The sequence below is a fragment of the Ranitomeya imitator genome, chromosome 10 (genome assembly GCF_032444005.1).
Source record: "Ranitomeya imitator isolate aRanImi1 chromosome 10, aRanImi1.pri, whole genome shotgun sequence".
Lineage (NCBI taxonomy): Eukaryota > Metazoa > Chordata > Amphibia > Anura > Dendrobatidae > Ranitomeya > Ranitomeya imitator.
The window spans coordinates 91,116,527-91,136,248 of record NC_091291.1 but is presented as its reverse complement, the minus strand read 5'-3'; the positions used below and the strand labels follow the sequence as shown (position 1 = coordinate 91,136,248).

Genomic DNA, 19,722 nt, shown 5'->3' with positions numbered 1-19,722 from the left:
CCCGAAACAAAATACCCCTCAAATACGCCTTCATAGTGTCCCATACTACATGGCATTCTGCACTACCCTCATTGATCTTAAAGAACTCCTCTATCTCAGCCCCCACACTTTCCATGTCCAGGAGTTGTAGCCAGGAGGGGTGAACCTTCCATCCCATCTTCCGTGACCCAACCTGTTCTGATAGCTTTCACTTTGCTTCTTCTACCATCGCAGACCGCCATCGTTTCTACCAGTCAGAACTCGTCTCTGCAGAAAATAAGTCATCTAGAGCACTGTTTGCAGAGCACATTTTCAAAATTTTTCCCATCTTCTACACCACACCAGATGAAGAAAAAAGCAACCGTGTTGCTCTGAATAGTAACAGCACCTCCCCCACTGAAAACAGTATCCTCAAACATAAAATACATCACCGCAGTAATAATATCCAGAATTAACCCCTACAGTGATAATGTCCTGCATCCTGGCACCTTCCTGTAATAACTTCCCCCATCCTAGCGCCCCCATGTGGTTAATTCCTATTATGGCCCCATATGTTTTCCCATCCTGCCTCCATATGTTCTCACATCCTAGCCCCATATGTCATCCTATCCTGGCTCTATATGTCCTCCCATCATGCCCCCCATATATCGCCATCCTGCCCTCCCCATATGTCTCCATTCTATGACCCCATATGTCTCCATCTTGACCCCTCCTATGTCTCCATTTTGCCCTCCATGCATGTCTCCATCCTGCCCCCCATGTATGTCTCCATCCTGCCCTCCATGTATGTCTCCATCCTGCCCCCCCATGTATGTCTCCATCCTGCCCCCCATGTATGTCTCCATCCTGCCCCCATGTATGTCTCCATCCTGCCCCCCATGTATGTCTCCATCCTGCCCCCCATGTATGTCTCCATCCTGCCCCCCATGTATGTCTCCATCCTGCCCCCCATGTATGTCTCCATCCTGCCCCCCATGTATGTCTCCATCCTGCCCCCCATGTATGTCTCCATCCTGCCCCCCATGTATGTCTCCATCCTGCCCCCCATGTATGTCTCCATCCTGCCCCCCATGTATGTCTCCATCCTGCCCCCCATGTATGTCTCCATCCTGCCCCCCATGTATGTCTCCATCCTGCCCCCCATGTATGTCTCCATCCTGCCCCCCATGTATGTCTCCATCCTGCCCCCCATGTATGTCTCCATCCTGCCCCCCATGTATGTCTCCATCCTGCCCCCCATGTATGTCTCCATCCTGCCCCCCATGTATGTCTCCATCCTGCCCCCCATGTATGTCTCCATCCTGCCCCCCATGTATGTCTCCATCCTGCCCCCCATGTATGTCTCCATCCTGCCCCCCATGTATGTCTCCATCCTGCCCCCCATGTATGTCTCCATCCTGCCCCCCATGTATGTCTCCATCCTGCCCCCCATGTATGTCTCCATCCTGCCCCCCATGTATGTCTCCATCCTGCCCCCCATGTATGTCTCCATCCTGCCCCCCATGTATGTCTCCATCCTGCCCCCCATGTATGTCTCCATCCTGCCCCCCATGTATGTCTCCATCCTGCCCCCCATGTATGACTCCATGCTGCCCCCCATGTATGACTCCATGCTGCCCCCCATGTATGACTCCATCCTGCCCCCCATGTATGACTCCATCCTGCCCCCCATGTATGACTCCATCCTGCCCCCCATGTATGACTCCATCCTGCCCCCCATGTATGTCTCCATCCTGCCCCCCCCCCCCCATTTATGTGTCCATCCTGCCCCCATATGTCTCTCCATATTGTGAATTTCAGTACAAAAAATAGCTTCTCCTTTCCTTACCTGTTTTGCGGTCCAGCGGCATCCTCTTCCTTCAACCATTTGAGGATGCATGACAGTGGCGTCATACACTGGCGACATGTGAGCCTAGGTCTGCTGCCGTCTTCTGATTGGCTGGCAGCTCCTATTAAAGTGCAAGAAGTGAGTGATGCACGGCAAAAGATTTCACCCGAACGTGCGTCCTTGGATGCATGTTCAGTTACTGAGCGAACAGCCGAAACCTGCGGAATTTGCACTCCATAATTCAAATTGGGTTTTTTTTCCCCTCTTCTGAGCCCTGCAGTATGCCCTCAAAAACAAGTGTATAACCTCACCTAAAGTATGGGGGGGGGAAAACTTTTTTTTTCCTACGGCCCAATGCCTATAAAAACCTGTGAGTTCCAAATGCTCAATACACCCCAAGGTAAAATCCTAGAAAGGTGCAGTTTCCAAAATGGGGGCTTTGGGGCATCTTTCTTGAGCTTTAGCACTTCAGTGCCTCTGCAAACTGAAATAGTTCAGGGGGAAAAAAATAATAAAAAATATGCCCCTAAATCTATCATCCACTGATACCACTCGTTAAAGCACTGGACCTGTGGTAATTTTCATCTTGAGCTCCAAGGTTCAAGGATTGAAGAGAAAACTGACACCGGAGCACCAGGAGATTGGGTGTAGTGCCACGTACGGCAGGGTGTTATTATATAGTAATGTTATTCCTATTCTGTTTTCTGTATTGCAGCGGCTACCATCGTCTGAAGGAAGAAGCCGTGCCAACAATATTTACACCATCTGCAAAACTGCGCAGAACTGCAAAACTCAGAGCTCAGAAAAAGAAAAGCTTCAAGGTGACCAAAGTAAAAAGGAAAAAGTGAGTGTGAAATGCTGATGTAGAGCAGCGTCTTGTGGAGAGGACAGAGGAGTCGGTTCCTATGGCTTTGTTGTGATGATCATGGGCTCTCCTTACACTGGTTGAGCTTGCAGTATAAAGCATGGAGGAGAGACTGAAAGCAGAGGAGTTTCAGGATATATTTGACAATATCGCAGGGCTCCTTTTGGTTTTAGCATCTGAATGCTGGTGCTTTTAGTAAAAGTCCTCCATAGTCAGCTGATAGTCAGTGGCACTGCATTAGGAGAAACGCTTTAATCGTGGCCACTTGCATGTCTTGTGATGTGGGAGTTTATTTTATAATCCATGAGTATCATTCAGTAGTATTCATTAACCGTTATTTCTTCGATAGGGAGTTCCTGGTAAATGATACTACAGCCCCACCAGAGAGCGCAGATCGTTCCGACAACCAGTGTTTTGATAGCGGGAGGTATGATAATGTACCCACGCCAGATCTGGTCAACTTCCATGGACTATGCCCTGAAAACATTGATATTCCAGGAGATGCCGCTCCGGCTGAAGGAGCCTTGGCCACCACAGTGGACCACCAGATGCATCCAGAAGCTGCACTTGAGGACATAGAGGTTGCATCGGTAATGAATGGACCACTGTCAGACTCACAACTGTCTCATGTACAAGAGGGAATGTCCTCTGAAATGTCTTTAAACACAGACCCAAGTGAACCCTCGGGGCAGGTGGACAGAACACCTCGGCCCGTGTCTCCCTCCACGTACATGATGCGTATCCCACAGCCACCGGGAGCTTACATACAAAACGAGCATAGTTACCACGTGGGGAACGCTCTCCTATGGAAGAGAAGAGCGGAGGCAGCGCTGGAGGCTCTCAGTAAAGTCCAGAGGCAGCTGGAGGCTTGTAGGAGACGTGAACATCGGCTCCGTCTACGTATCTCTTCTTTACAGCAGGAGCACATGCGGGAGCGGCGTGCACAGTCCGACGTCCGAGAAAAGCTGAAGGAGCATCTTCAAGTGTTTGAGCTCCAGCTCATCAATGACTTTGTGTAGAATGGTGGCCCCAGAGTTGGGACAATGAAGGCCTATCATTGAAAAGTATTGCGAACTCTCACCAGATTTTGTTTCAATTCCTCATTGCCATTACGATCCCTGGTTGCTGTCATGAGATGAACATATTTAATGAGTTCAGTGGCTGAAAATCCATGCTGGCCTTAACTCAAGGCAACCCAGATCCTCATCTCCCAGCGTGATGGCTCTTAGGCTAGATTCACATTGCGCTAGTGCAGTCCGTTCCACGCATACGTTAAACGGACTGCGTTAACGCAAGTGCCGAAAAAGATCACGTTTATGCGATCGCGCTAGCGCATATGCTCTATCTATGCTAGCGGTGACGGACCCGAAAACGCTGCAGACTGCGTCCGAGGGTCCGTCACAGAATGACGGCACATCGCTAACGCATGCCGATTATGACATGCGTTAGCAATGCGATATGTAATGGCAGTTAATGGGTGCGCTAACGCATCCGTTACATAGCGGTAGTGCCGCTGTGTAACGGATGCCGTCAGCGCATTGCCATTAACGCAATGTGAATCCAGCCTTACCGACACTGATATAGTGTCAAAGGCGTCAAATACAGCCTTTGGATTAAATCTAGATTCTTTGACAGTAAGCAGAGATCTTGATGAGGAATTGAAGCACAAGGTATTAGAAAGTTACCCAGCTTTTCATTACAGCAATGATTAGGCTTTATGTCACATAATCCCTGGTGAGCACCACCAGATGTGGGTCTTCTTGGTGATACTTTACTAACTGTTGCCGAAACTGTAATTGCTTCTCTTTCCCTGGGTCTGCTGTGTTCCCTCACCGGTTATCTCTGCACTTTTTGTTCTCTCTGATGTCTTTTTTGGCCACCCTTGTCACGTTACTATAGATAACATATGTCTACAATGATTTGGCCTGCGTGATGTATCTTCCCTGGGGATGATATGTCATTACATAAAGGGGTGCACAGAGGAGTACTGTGGAACCCAAGCAGGTAAGTGGATGGTACCATTTCTGTCTTTGTAGTTTGGGCTGCTTTTAGGCTACGTTCCCACAATGAGATTTTGTTGTTGCAGATTTTCTGCACGTATTAGGTTGCTTGCGTTTTTTAATAGCTTTTTTACAGCGTTTTTTTTCCGCTGCATTTTTGTCTTTTTGGTAAGTCGTGCTTTACATAAAGCTGCTTTGTTTTCGATTCTTTGGTATTTGACTGTGACCACTTTCTTTATACAGACGTGTGGATGATATCCATTTTTAGAGTGGAAACGCACTAAAAACGTGTTTTTTTTTTTGTTTTTTTTTACCTCCAGATTTTCCGCATTTCATGCAATTCTATGGGGAAAATCTGCACATATAACTCCATGTACCCACAAGAGAAATTGACATGTTGCGGATTTAAAACACACACCGCAGGTCAGTTTATGCAGCATAAAATAAAAAGAAAAGTACAGTGGGCAGGAGATTTCTATAAATCCCATCCACATTCCTGGAACTGTAAGATGCTACATTGTTTGTTTTCACAGAAAAAATACGCAATCAAAAACTTGCCGAAAACTTATTGTGGGAACGTATCACAATACACAAAGAGGTAGCAGTAAACAACCTATGACAACAGCAGGAAATAAACTAATCATAACTTATCCTACAAATCTCCCACTGTCTTGGTGCTTTAGTTGTCCCCAGCAGTCCTACATCTGTGATGTCAGATACATAGTGACTGCTGCAGCTAATCACTGGTTTGATGTATAGCCTGCAAGATGGGCAGAGACCATCAGACCTGCTACCCTGGATTGGTGGCAGATTCTGAAAGGTGAGAGGTGAATGGTTATTTTATTATCACATTGCCTGCTGTTATAGCAGTTACATAAAATTCTGCAAAACCCCTTTTAAATCTGTTGTCCCCCAAAAACAAATTATAAAAGGAAGCACTAGTATTTATATTAAAAAGAAAAGTAAACCATCTCCCCCTGTTGCTCCAGTGCAGGCCACTAAGGGGTTTCAATTAAAAATTACTCAAAAATTGAGCTTGGTTTGAGTATATATATATATGCAGCACATAAACGCATGTTCACATTGGCCATAAAACATACAAAACCTGCAAGAAACAAAATGAGCAAAAACCCTGCTGTAACTGAATAAGTAAAAAGCAAAAGTGCATTTAAATAACACAGAGTTCTCAGTAATACTGTTTTTGATCAAAAATAGCCTAAAAGCCATCCCACCATCGAAAAGGTGACTGGTCGGGAGGTCCTACAATGTCTAATATTAAAAACCTTACAATGTGACAAAGTTGACCTCAGTGTGTGAATAAGGGTAGACAAAAGGACTGAGTCCCAACCAGTGAACACCAGTCCGGGGAAGCCTTTAAATGTGTTTTCCAGCTCAGGAAAGGGAGGCCGCACCTGGCTTGCACAGATGCAAAAAAACAATGAAAAAACACAAGCTGCGTGTGGCCTCCCTTTCCTGAGCTGGAAATCACATTTAAAGGCTTCCCCAGACTGGTGTTGTGCCCTCTACTTTTGTCTGCCCTTGTTTACACACTGAATTCAACTCTGACACATGGTAAGGTTTTTAATACTAGACAGTGTAGGACCGTCCCGATCTGGGTCACCTTGTCGATGGTGGGATGGCTTTTATGCTATTTTTGATCAAAAACAGTATTATTTAAGAACCCTGTGTTATTTAAATGCACTTTTGCTTTTTACTTATTTAGTTACAGCAGGGATTTTGCTCATTTTGTTTCTTGTAGGTTTTGGGGTTTCAATTAAGCCAGGAAGTGATGACATTCTGTTCTTTGTTCATCTAAGTCAGTGTTCCCCAAGTCCAGTCCTCAAGAGCCACCAACAGGTCATGTTTTCAGGATTTCCTTAGTATTGCACAGGTGATGATTGCATCACCTGCACAGGCAATAATTCCATCACCTGTGCAATACTAAGGAAATCCTGAAAACATGACCTGTTGGTGGCTCTTGAGGACCGGACTTGGGGAACACTGATCTAAGTGCTAAGGCCTGTGATTGGCTGCAGCGGTCTGGTAACTGTAACGGGACAGATTAAATGTGCCTAAGATGATGTCCTGTTATGTGAATGAATTACACAACATCAACACTTCCTGGCATTGCAGAGACCACCAGAGCACTGCACTGAAGCAATGGCGGTTAACGCTGGTAATGTACCTCATTTAATTTTAGAAACATGATTTTGTAAGATGAACAATCCCTTTAACTAGGCCTCTGGGGACTAGACTAGTTTAGTTTTGTTGGCAAAATGATCTGCTTCATGGAACTGTCAATTTAGGGGAGGTTGTTAGTAGCCCACCACCATGACATTCATGTGCCCTTGGCTAAGGCAGAAAATCCATTTAACGCTACTTCTCGCTGACATTCCCTTTCCCTGCGTCCAATACTCTGCTACATGTTCTACCTTGTTTTCTTGAAGGAAAGGGTGTATACTTAGGTGACATCTTGTGGGACAACCATATTTAAGGATGTTTTTCCTTTCATTTTGTAAATCTGTCTGGTTCTATAATTAAAACTTATCTTTTGTGTTCTCTGCCTTCCCATCTTTTTCAATCTTCGTATTGAATAAAAGCAATGTGTCCCCTATAGTGGCCCCTTTTTTATTAGGGCTGCTACATCAGCCTCCAAGCTTTGATTGGCAGGGTCTGGGACAGAGGTAAATGCACATGCCCGCAGAGCAGGCTCTGAAGGAAAGTCCAGTTAAATTGCAAGTAGAGATTTCACATACTGCGCTCCACAAGAAACAAATTTGAATATATCTGCAATGGAGCTCTAGCGCAAAAAGAGCTGCGCCATCAAAAGCTCAGGCAGAGAAGTATGTCTGCACGGGAGCGCAGTGCCGGTGACACTGGTTGACGTAGGGACAAGTCACCCACACGAAGCAAGAAGGAGCACAACAACGCAAGAAAGGAGGCGCCGGACCAAGACCAATGACACCCCTTGGACCGGATCCGCCCCCCAGGTGAGTATAATAAAATGTCTTTTCCTTGTCTTGCAGGTTGGGTTTGAAGTAAACCTGTCGGCAGGATTGTCCACAGTAACCTACAGACAGTGTCAGGCTGGTGCCATTATACTGATTTAAAATTATACCTGGGTCGATGAAATCCATCTTGTGGTTGTTGTTTCATCTTTATTTTCAGTTTTGAGTTAATGATATGCTCGTGCTCTGGGGCGGCCTGTGGGGGGGGGGGTCTTCATGTGGTGGTCTGATTAGGTATTGATGTGTATGGCCACTGACGGGTCCCTCGGTGACCTGCCCCCTAGTTTACATAAAGAATAAAATATATATACACACGGCCTGTGGGGGGGGTCTTTGTGGGGGTCTGATTACAGATTAGGGTATTCATCTGTATGTCTTCTGACTGGTCACTGATACCTCAGTTACCTGCCCCCTAGTTTACATAAAGAATGTTATATATATTTAAAGGGAATCTGTGACCCCAAAATTCGCCTATAAGCTAATGCCACCGGCATCAGGGGCTTGTAACCTGCAAGATAAGAAAAACAGGTTATATTATACTCACCCTGGGGCGGTTCGGTTTGTGTCAGATGGGTGTCGCGGTCCAGTCTGGCGCCTTCTATCGTCATACGATGTTGTCCTCTTCTTTGCTTCCTCCTGCGCAGGCGTACGTTATCTGCAGCAAAGTACTGCAGTGCGGAGGCGTCGGGAAAGGTCAGAGAGGCCTGGCACCTGCGCTCTGCAGTACTTTACGCTGCCCTCAATAGGGCAAATCGGTGCACCTGTGCAGCAGCCGTGGCAGGAAGAAAAGAGGACGTCATCTTATGAAGATGGGAGGCGCCGGACCCGCACCACGATGCCCATCGGACCCGAACCGGGATCATCCCTGGGTGAGTATAATATAACGTATTTTTCTTATCTTGCAAATGTGGCACCCCTAGGGGTATTTGCCACAAAAATAGTTACTGACAGTAAATGCAAATACTAAAATAGCAAGACTGCACTACCACCTCCGGCCAGAAGGGGGAGCTCCAGAGACTCCCCTTGATCCATTCTGGTCTGAGAGAAGAAATGGCAGTTGGGCTAAGGAGCTGAAAGTGAGAGGTCATACAGTTGACTCTCTAACAGCCCTGTGACTGTTACCAGGCCTAAATCACCGGCCTGAGGAGAAGAGGGATAGAGAAAAAGGACATTGTGAGAACCGGGTAGCATTAATCACTACCCAGAACAGGCGCAAAGACGGATACCGGATCCGTGGCTGTATTCATTATATATAATACAGCAACCGGAAAAACGTGAGGTGATATCAGCTTCACTAGGGCCGGACGCAGCAACAGACACAGAGTTCAGCGGTACTCCCAGAGGGGGTAAGCCGATAAAAGGACTCGGGTTGCCCGTCGAACCAGGACCCGGAGGGGACAGATTGGGCCGGCAGCCAGTTCACATACAGCAGCAGGGCCACACAGATATTGCGTACAATAAGAGGCGAAGACCGCGGCAGGGTCAAAGTAACTCAGAGTTCCCATACAGACTCCGGTGACAGGACTGGTTGTAAATCCTTTTTTGTTAAAGTAAACTGGTTAAACGTTTCAGTGCCTCAGTCTTTCATTTGGACAATAGCCATCTATCCAGGATTGGGATCATCAACGCTGGGAGAACCTGCTGCTGATCAAGTAAGTGCCTGTTCCCTCACGATACCCTTTACACTGTGCATTGCCTGAGGCCACAGCACCGGGTCAAGCCACCCGTGACACCCCCCTCAAGAGACAGACCCCATTGGTCCGGTGCTGGGTACCCCGGTCTCTTGGGCGTCACAATTGGCGTCACGAACAGGATCTAGCCAGCCCGTATACCGGGTATTGTGTGCCGTGATTGGAGCCCAAAACTGTGAAAACTTGGATGAAAAATCTTGAAAATTGACTTTATTAAAGAAAAATCCATTCCCCATTGAAAACTATTGAAAGTGACTTTTCCCCATTGGTTATAATGGAGTAAAGATGGCCGCCATCCCCTGAGGTAATCACTTCATAACCGTTAGGCACGAGACTGTTAATTGAGCTACGCCATCACCTGAGCCGCAGTCTAACTGAAAAACTTCAGAATCCGCCATTACAGAGCGCGGTGGGTGGGAGCAGCAGGGGGCGTGTCATTGTGGGCGGCACCAAGCTGAGTGCTCTGACATCAGAGCAAGGGGAAAATCGATCCTGCTGCACAGCGGAACGAATCTACACTATCCCGACGGAAGCGGAGGACCGGAAGGGTCCGGATTAACTAAGGGGGCACAGTATGTCGCAGCACAGAGACGCCGCAGCACCCGGCGACGCTAATGCAGCTGAAAGACAGAGTGTCGATAGAGAGTCCGGTAGCGCAGCGGTGCAAGGAGTGGCGCCCATCATGCCGGTGCTGATGCCATATACCCCGGGTGGCCCATGGCTTCCAATGTATGAAGGTGAGCCTAATACCCTTGACGATTTCAGAGAAAAGATGCTGGCCCATTTTGACATGTTCCCTGTGGGTGAAGTTCAGCGTGTTAGTCTCCTGATGATGCAGTTAAGTGGCCATGCTAAGCGAGAAGTCACAGCATGGGCAGCTGATCTAAAAGGCACTGTTGAACGCATATTTGCTGGATTAAAAGCTACATTTGAAACCACTGCCAGCAGCAAAGCTAAAATACGATTCTTTAATTGCAAACAAAAAGCTAATGAGGGCGTGAGAGACTTTGCCTTAAACCTGCAGGAAGCCCTTAAATCACTTACACTGGCTGAACCCATTTTTAACACCGGAGCGGATAAACTGCTAAGAGATCAATTTATTGAGGGACTCTACACCCCTTCTCACCGGGGGCATGTGAGCATGCTTGTTTTTAAGAACCCTGAATTGACATTTGCCCAATTAAAGGAGAGCGTTATACGTCTCCAGCTGGCAGAGGCACCTCGGGATCAGGATCCTGCGCAACTCATGGCAGAGGCTCCTCAACAACATGGAGTACCAGTGACATCAGCTATGTCCGGGGCCATTGCTAAGCCCCTGGGGCCCAGTACTAATGAGGCTCTTCAACAAAAGCTTGACTCTTTAACTGATGTTGTTGCTTCAATGGCTAAAACCATGCAGGAGATGAGAGGACCCAAGATGGAGTTGTCAAACCGTAGAGAAGGTGTTCCATGGATGAGACCCCGGAGATACCCGACATGGAGAGGACGACCCCGCGACCGCTACCAACCGGATGGACAGCCCATTTGCCGCCGTTGCCAGCAGCCAGGCCACTTTGCACGAGATTGTGATTTAAACGGGAATCCCCTGGGAATGCGGGCCGCTTCGCAGGAATGAACTTTCAAGGCCCAACACCCTGGCATGACAGGTACATCGGAGGACAACCCATTATCCCTATCGTGCTGGACGGAATGCCCCTCAACGCTTTGCTGGACACAGGTTCCCAGATTTCATCTATACCGTATATCTTTTATAAGAGGTACTGGGCTGATGCAGATATTGATAAAGGGCCCTCTGATGTTGAACTAGATATATGGGCCAGTAATGGTAAGTTGGTACCGAAACTAGGATTCAGGGAGATGACCATAAAGATTGGTAAAGTAGAATTGAAGAAACAGGGTATAATTGTTGTTGATGTTGACCGGCGGAACTGTGAACCAACTGTATTGATAGGAATGAATGTGTTAGAGAACTGCTTTTCCGAAGTCATTTCTGTCTTACAGCAAATTGCTGAAACTGCCCAATCCTGCCAGCAGAGAGTTCTCCGGAGGGAAATAAGAGTATTGATGTTAAGGCAACAGGTAGAAGTTGCAGGTGGAGAAATCGGCAGTGTGAGGGTAAGTGATTCAACGTCTATTGTAATCCCACCAAAAACAGAAATGCTGGTATGGTGTAGAGCAGCCATTGGTACTAAGGGACGAGATTATCAAGCCTTAATAGAACCAGTGTACACCGACAGCAGGCCCACTATACTCACAGCACGAGGGATAGTCGAGGTACACCGGGGACGAGTGCCGGTACGGCTTTTGAACTGTGGAGAGGAAGAGGTCACTTTGCCAAGGTATGCTACAATGGCAAAGCTATATACTGTACTGTTGACAACAATGCCATCACAACCATTGAGCCCTTAGAACCAACCTGTCAGGTGGAAGGCAATGGCTCAGATGGAGAAATGGAGGATTGGTGCCAACAGCTACACGTGGGCATAAATTCAACACCTACCCATCAAAAACAAGGGGTGTATAGGCTAGTGACGGAATATGAACAAGTCTTCAGTAAACACCCATTGGACTTCGGACGGATAGAAGGGGTAGAACACACAATCCCCACCAGTGACCATCCCCCAATAAAAGAAAGATATAGACCCATACCGCCCGCTCACTATCAATGTGCAAAAGATATGCTGAGGGAGATGAAACAGGCCGGGGTAATAAGAGACCGCTGTAGCCCCTGGGCGGCCCCTCTAGTGATTGTCAAAAAAAAGGACGGAACCATGAGAATGTGCGTAGACTACCGGAAGATTAATAACATCACCCATAAAGACGCCTACCCCTTGCCTAGGATAGAAGAGTCCTTAACTGCTTTGAAATCTGCTAATTATTTTTCCACCTTAGACTTAACAAGCGGGTATTGGCAAGTCCCTGTGGCTGAGCGAGATAAGGAAAAGACGGCATTCACCACACCAATGGGTCTAAGTGAATTTAATCGCATGCCGTTCGGACTCTGCAACGCATCCGGTACCTTCCAGCGGCTGATGGAATGCTGCCTCGGACACAAGAACTTCGAGACCGTCCTCCTGTACCTAGATGATGTGATCGTCTACTCAAAGACTTACGAACAACACTTAATAGACCTGGCAGAAGTGTTCGAAGCCTTATCCAGGTATGGCATGAAAGTCAAGCCATCCAAATGTCACCTTCTCAAGCCAAAGGTACAGTACCTGGGACACATCGTGAGTTCGGAGGGAGTAGCACCAGATCCCGAGAAAATAAGCGCCATAAGGGATTGGCCAAGACCTACCAGCGCAAAAGAAGTGAGACAATTCCTGGGATTGGTGGGTTACTATCGCAGATTTATAAAAGGATTTACCAAGTTGGCAGCACCCTTGCAAGACACCTTGGTAGGGCAGACGAAGAAACCTTCAAACCGAAACCCTCCTTTTCAGTGGAACGACGAAAGGGAAGACTCCTTTGAACAACTAAAGAAGGCACTAACCGGAGAAGAGGTTCTGGCATACCCAGATTACCATCAACCTTTCATCCTCTACACCGATGCCAGTAATGTGGGACTAGGAGCGGTGCTGTCACAAAAGCAAGAAGGTCGGGAGAAAGTCATCGCCTTTGCAAGTAGAAAGCTCCGGCCTACTGAAAGAAATTCAGAAAATTACAGCTCCTTCAAATTGGAACTACTGGCAGTAGTTTGGGCTGTGACTGAACGTTTCAAACACTATCTGGCCGCTGCAGAATTTATTGTCTATACTGACAACAATCCGTTGACCCACCTGGACACAGCCAAATTAGGTGCGTTAGAACAGCGATGGATAGCCCGGTTATCTAATTACAACTTCATAATCAAGTATCGAGCAGGTCGCAAGAATGGAAATGCCGATGCCCTATCCCGGATGCCACACTTGAGAGATGTAGAAGAAGAAACGGGGGAGCTTGAAGAAATTGAACTACCAGCCTTCCATCATCCCAAGGCAAAACATCATCAGTCAAGTACCTATCAGAAACAACAAGAGGTGAATTTAAATCCGATAGCACACCATAGATGGGCTGACACCCAAGACAGCAATCCGGCTGTGAAGTTGGTGAAGGAACTGTTAACTGAGCAAAGTGCATATCCCGATGAGGATGCCCCAGAAGAGACGCATCAACTCTGGAAAGAGAGAGGCAAAATGTTCCTGTATCAAGGGAAGCTCTGTAGAAGGTACACCAATCCGAAAACACATGAATTGGTTTGGCAGATTATCGTGCCTAAACAAGATGTCAAGATGGTCCTCGAAGCTTACCATAATGGTGCTGGTCACTTCGGTTGGAAAAAGTTAGAAGTACTTCTAAGAGAAAGATTTTATTGGGTCGGGATGAGAAAATCAATCGAACAGTGGTGCAGAAATTGTGGCCCGTGCAACCTCAGAAGAAACGATCAAAAGAACCAGAGAGCACCACTGCAGCCCATAATCACTAAACAACCACTTGAACTTGTAGCCATGGACCACGTGAAGTTGACACCAAGCCGGTCTGGCTATGTCTATGCCTTGACCATCGTGGACCATTATTCACGCTTCTTGGTAGTAGTACCCGTAAAAGATCTGACAGCAAAAACAGCAGCCAAAGCGTTCCAAACGTACTTTTGTAGACCCCATGGATATCCGGAACAGGTTCTCACCGACCAAGGTACAGCCTTTGAATCAGAGATCTTCAGAGAATTCTGTAATATGTATGGTTGCAAAAAGATCCGGACGACGGCCTATCATCCACAAACAAACGGCTTATGCGAGAAGATGAACCATATTGTAATAGAACTACTAAAGACTTTACCTGAGGCAGAAAGGAATCAATGGCCAGCGAAATTGCCTGACTTGGTGGATCTGTATAATCATGTCCCGGTGAGTTCCACCAATTGCACCCCAGCTTACCTTATGCGTGCAAGACCCGGCCAATTACCAATCGATCTAGAAATGGGAATTCTGAAACCAGACGCAGAAGTCCAAGACTCCAATTGGGATATCATACGGCAAAAGCAGTATCGCCAAGTGCAAGAGAGTGTGGAAAGAAGCCTTCAGCAAACTAGAGAAAGACAAGAGCGAACTTTCAACCAGAATGCTCTAGCGACCCCATTAAGACCGGGTGACCAAGTGCTCAAGAGAAATCGTCGAACCAATAAACTGGACAATCAGTGGGAAGCCGTACCCTACACAGTTTTACCAACAAGAGTGGATAATCCTAAAATGTGTCTCATTAGCAAAAACGGAGGCTTAACATCTGTACTAGTGTCAAGAGACAATCTTAAATTATGTCCGGAAGCATTGAAAGAGCCAGACGTTGTCCAGCCAGAACCAGAAGTTATTCAACCCATACAGGTTCAACCAGTAAAGGAAAAAGAAGAGGAAGTGTATCACACCTGTATAGGAGACTTTCCCAAAACCCTACTAACATACCATGGTGCAGTAGTGGTTCCCATGGTGGCCTTTTACCCAACACCGAACCCAATACCAGAAGTCCCAAGACAGGAAGAGGCTGACCCCGTACTACAGGAGGTTCCAGGCCAGGAAGAACAGATTCCTGGTCAGAGTAATCCCATTCACGGTGGACTTGCCAACTCCATAGTCGTGGAATTATCTTTAGCAGAGCGGGCAGATACTACATCCGCAGTAGACAGTAGTACACCACATGAAGAGACACCGCTATTACGTAGATCACAGCGTAGTACCCAGGGTCAATTACCGGCCAGGTATGCAGATTACCAACTATAAAGCTCATAATGTGAATTGTATATATGTTATGCCGTATATAGTTAAACAGAAAATGTAGTATAGTCATTGTTATCAGTCTGCAACGTTTAAGCCCAGTGCCTACAGAGACTTGTCTGTATGAACTTCTTGCATATTCTTGAACTTTTTATCAGCCCGGAGGCACTAAATCAAAGCTCCGGAAAGACTGCTTTTTGAACTTTGCTCCTCGCTCTTTTTGAACTTTCTTTAGACTTTATATTGATAACTCCGTTGGAAAAATGGAACTAAATTCCTGGACACTAAGTACAGTGCCTTTCCTAATACCTTCAAGGATAGAACTGTATTAATGGACGCTATTTGAAGTGACTTTTTACAGAACTATATTTTTGTTTCCTTGAGTGGTTTTTGTAACTTTTCATTTTTAAGACTCTGTACATATTAATTGTTATTTCAAAATGTTATTGTCCCACAGTTCCGGAGTACTGTTCTTAACTAAGGGGGAATGTGGCACCCCTAGGGGTATTTGCCACAAAAATAGTTACTGACAGTAAATGCAAATACTAAAATAGCAAGACTGCACTACCACCTCCGGCCAGAAGGGGGAGCTCCAGAGACTCCCCTTGATCCATTCTGGTCTGAGAGAAGAAATGGCAGTTGGGCTAAGGAGCTGAAAGTGAGAGGTCATACAGTTGAATCTCTAACAGCCCTGTGACTGTTACCAGGCCTAAATCACCGGCCTGAGGAGAAGAGGGATAGAGAAAAAGGACATTGTGAGAACCGGGTAGCATTAATCACTACCCAGAACAGGCGCAAAGACGGATACCGGATCCGTGGCTGTATTCATTATATATAATACAGCAACCGGAAAAACGTGAGGTGATATCAGCTTCACTAGGGCCGGACGCAGCAACAGACACAGAGTTCAGCGGTACTCCCAGAGGGGGTAAGCCGATAAAAGGACTCGGGTTGCCCGTCGAACCAGGACCCGGAGGGGACAGATTGGGCCGGCAGCCAGTTCACATACAGCAGCAGGGCCACACAGATATTGCGTACAATAAGAGGCGAAGACCACGGCAGGGTCAAAGTAACTCAGAGTTCCCATACAGACTCCGGTGACAGGACTGGTTGTAAATCCTTTTTTGTTAAAGTAAACTGGGTAAACGTTTCAGTGCCTCAGTCTTTCATTTGGACAATAGCCATCTATCCAGGATTGGGATCATCACCGCTGGGAGAACCTGCTGCTGATCAAGTAAGTGCCTGTTCCCTCACGATACCCTTTACACTGTGCATTGCCTGACGCCACAGCACCGGGTCAAGCCACCCGTGACACCCCCCTCAAGAGACAGACCCCATTGGTCCGGTGCTGGGTACCCCGGTCTCTTGGGCGTCACACAGGTTACATCGGGGGCTTATCTACAGCATTACAGAATGCTGTAGATAAGCCCCTGATGCCGGTGGCCGCAGCTTATAGGCGAATTTTGGGGTGACAGATTACCTTTAAAACCCCTGCTGCAGGCTCGTGGTGGCGGCGCCTGTGCTGCACCATGATCGCATCGATATTGTGCATTTAATTATTGCTTTTGATAGTATCCATGAATTCCTAAAAAAAAATCAGTTTGTAGCAGTAACAGCTATCAGTGATCCAATGGCTGCTGCTGCGTAGGCAGCGCCATCTTGCTAGAGAAAAAAAAATTGTCTCCACTAAGTTGGCGCCACCGTGCCTGCTCAGTAGCATCTATTGGCGATCCGATAGATGCTACTGCGGCGGCATCTTGGAAGAGGCAATTTTTTTTTTCTCGAGCAAGATGGCAGCAACTGCGCAGTAGCAGCGGATCGCCGATAGATGCTACTGCACAGGTTTCAATCTGCCTTTTTTTTTTTTATAAATATATTTTTTTAATTTTATTATATTAGAATTTATTTATTATTCTTCATGTAAACTAGGGGGCAGGTCACTGAGGGATCGGTGACCTGTCAGTAGCCATACACATGAATATCTAATCAGACCACCACATGAAGACCCCCCCACAGGCCGCCCCGGAGCACGGGCATATCATTAACACAAAACTGAAAATAACGATTAAACAACCACCACAAGACAGATTTAATCAACCCAGGTATCATTGTCAATAAATCCGATCAAGATAAAGAAAGGCAGCACTCACCGATCCTTCCAAGACAGGTATCTTTATTGTTACAGATTAAAAGTCTTCACGGCCGGGGGTACAGGTATAAAGAGTGCGGCAAGCCTAACGACGGCCGTTTCGCACCCTCCTGGTGCTTCTACGGGTCAGGTATCATTGTATTCAGTATAATAGCGCCCATCTGACACTGTAGGTTACTGTGCACAATCCTGCTGACAGGTTCCCTTTAAGGCCCCCATAGTCCCATACACACTTTGCTAATGGCCAAAGCTCCTATATTAACAGGTTTGGCCAACGGCCTGATCTGTATGGGGACACCGCATGACTGATGGGTGGGAGAGATGGCTATCGAGCATGTCTGATTTTAGACCGCTGATTACATTGTTTTTCAAGAGAAAAGACACCGGCTGACATGTGACAGATGGCGGCATTTTTGTAGAGAATGCAGGAGCGCTTGGCTGAACGAATGCTTCTTTGAGAGAATTGGATGAGATGGTTGTTGGGCCCCAAGCATCGTTCACCTGACAGCCATCAAATGTGTATGGCAGGTTTTACATATACATACTTGTCAGAAAATTAGCAACTTCTTAAGCTTTAGTCACACTAAACGACTTACCAACAATCACGACCAGCGATACGACCTGGCCGTGATCGTTGGTAAGTCGTTGTGTGGTCGCTGGGGAGCTGTCACACAGACAGCTCTCTCCAGCAACCAACGATCAGGGGAAAGACTTCGGCATCGTTGAAACTGTCTTCAACGATGCCGAAGTCCCCCTGCAGCACCCAGGTAACCAGGGTAAACATTGGGTTACTAAGTGCAGGGCCACGCTTAGTAACCCGATATTTACCCTGGTTACCATTGTAAAAGTAAAAAAAAAAAACAGTACATACTCACATTCTGATGTCTGTCACGTCCCCCGCCGGCGTCCACAGGGTTAAAACTGCTTTCGGCAAGAGCGCTGCTAATGCACGCGCTGCTGCCGAGAGCTTCCCTGCACTGACACTGTCAGCGCCGGCAGTAACAGCGGTGACGTCACCGCTGTGCTCTGCTTTACGGCCGGCGCTGACACATTAGCAGCGCTCCTGCCGAAAGCAGTTTTAACCCTGTGGACGCCGGGGGACGTGACAGACATCAGAATGTGAGTATGTACTGTTTTTTTTTTTTTTAACTTTTACAATGGTAACCAGGGTAAATATCGGGTTACTAAGCGCGGCCCTGCGCTTAGTAAGCCGATATTTACCCTGGTTACAAGTGAGCACATGGCTGGATCGGCGTCAAACACGCAGATCCAGCGATGACAGCGGGTGATCAGCGACCAAAAAAATGGTCCTGATCATTCCCTAACGACCAACGATCTCCCAGCAGGGGCCTGATCGTTGGTCGCTGTCACACATAACGAGATCGTTAGCGGGATTGTTGCTACGTCACCAAAAGCGTGACATTGCAACGATATCGTTAACGATATCGTTATGTGTGACTCCCCCTTTACACTTTAAATTTGTTCTTTGTCCATTGCTGAAATGATAATCTATTGGGATCTAGGAAATTACAGATCCATTTACAATGCAAGATTATCATGAACGAGTGTTCCTAATAAAGAAGAGCGAATTTGTCCGGGTCCCTCCTTATTTGTCAAGCTATAGCGCTTACCGAATAAGCTGCAGAGGGAACCTGGATCGCTCCCGGTAATCAGGCGTCCGGCGCCGCAGCTACATGTGTCTTGGCTATTTCACAGTCACCACAAACAGGCTCTCCATGCATGTGTTGTGATGGTCACACAGCCGCAACACATACAGCTGCGGTGCCGAACGTCTGATTATCGGAGCGCTCCAGGTATGTGGATTCCCTCTGCGGCTTATTTGGTAAGCGCTATAGCTGGCCGAATAAGTAGGGACCCGAACATATTTGCTCATCTCCAGTTCCTAGAAGCATGAACAGGCTACTAACAAACAAGCAAAATTCCCATTTATTGGTGGAAATGATTTTTGTGCTGCGCTAAAGATCATGCTTGGCAGTAAACAGGCCTCGTACTGTCGAGAGCAATAGCAGCTTATGCGTGCTAAGTTATCTATTACAGATGGCTCCGTGCACATTGGTAAGAGCAGTTTGCCTATGTAAACAGGCTATTGAATGAATGCCAACCAGAAAATACGGTGACTGATCATTGCTCATTTACTCCCGTTGGTCGGTTCTTGTAATTGCTGATCAGCGCTCAGTTAGTCCTGATTGTCAGTTCTTGTAATTGCTGATCAGTTCTCAGTTACTCCCGATGGTCGGTTCTTGTAATTGCTGATCAGTGCTCTGTTACTCCCGATGGTCGGTTCTTGTAATTGCTGATCAGCGCTCAGTTAGTCCTGATTGTCAGTTCTTGTAATTGCTGATCAGTGCTCTGTTACTCCCGATGGTCGGTTCTTGTAATTGCTGATCAGTGCTCAGTTACTCCTGATGGTCAGTTCTTGTAATTGCTGATCAGT

The 19,722-nt window shown here is 47.0% G+C and overlaps 1 protein-coding gene across 2 annotated transcripts in view; it reads left to right on the top strand.

Annotated features, from left to right (window-relative positions):
* The window catches only part of THAP7 (THAP domain containing 7), a 42,043-nt gene extending 34,812 nt beyond the window's left edge, over nucleotides 1–7,231 (top strand). For both annotated transcript variants that reach the window (XM_069742563.1, XM_069742564.1), the window contains exons 6-7: nucleotides 2,523–2,651; nucleotides 3,022–7,231. In XM_069742563.1, coding sequence (XP_069598664.1) covers nucleotides 2,523–2,651; nucleotides 3,022–3,691 — 799 coding nt within the window. In that variant the 3' untranslated portion in view covers nucleotides 3,692–7,231. The remainder of the gene's footprint in view (nucleotides 1–2,522; nucleotides 2,652–3,021) is intronic.
* Nucleotides 7,232–19,722: the final 12,491 nt, after the last annotated feature.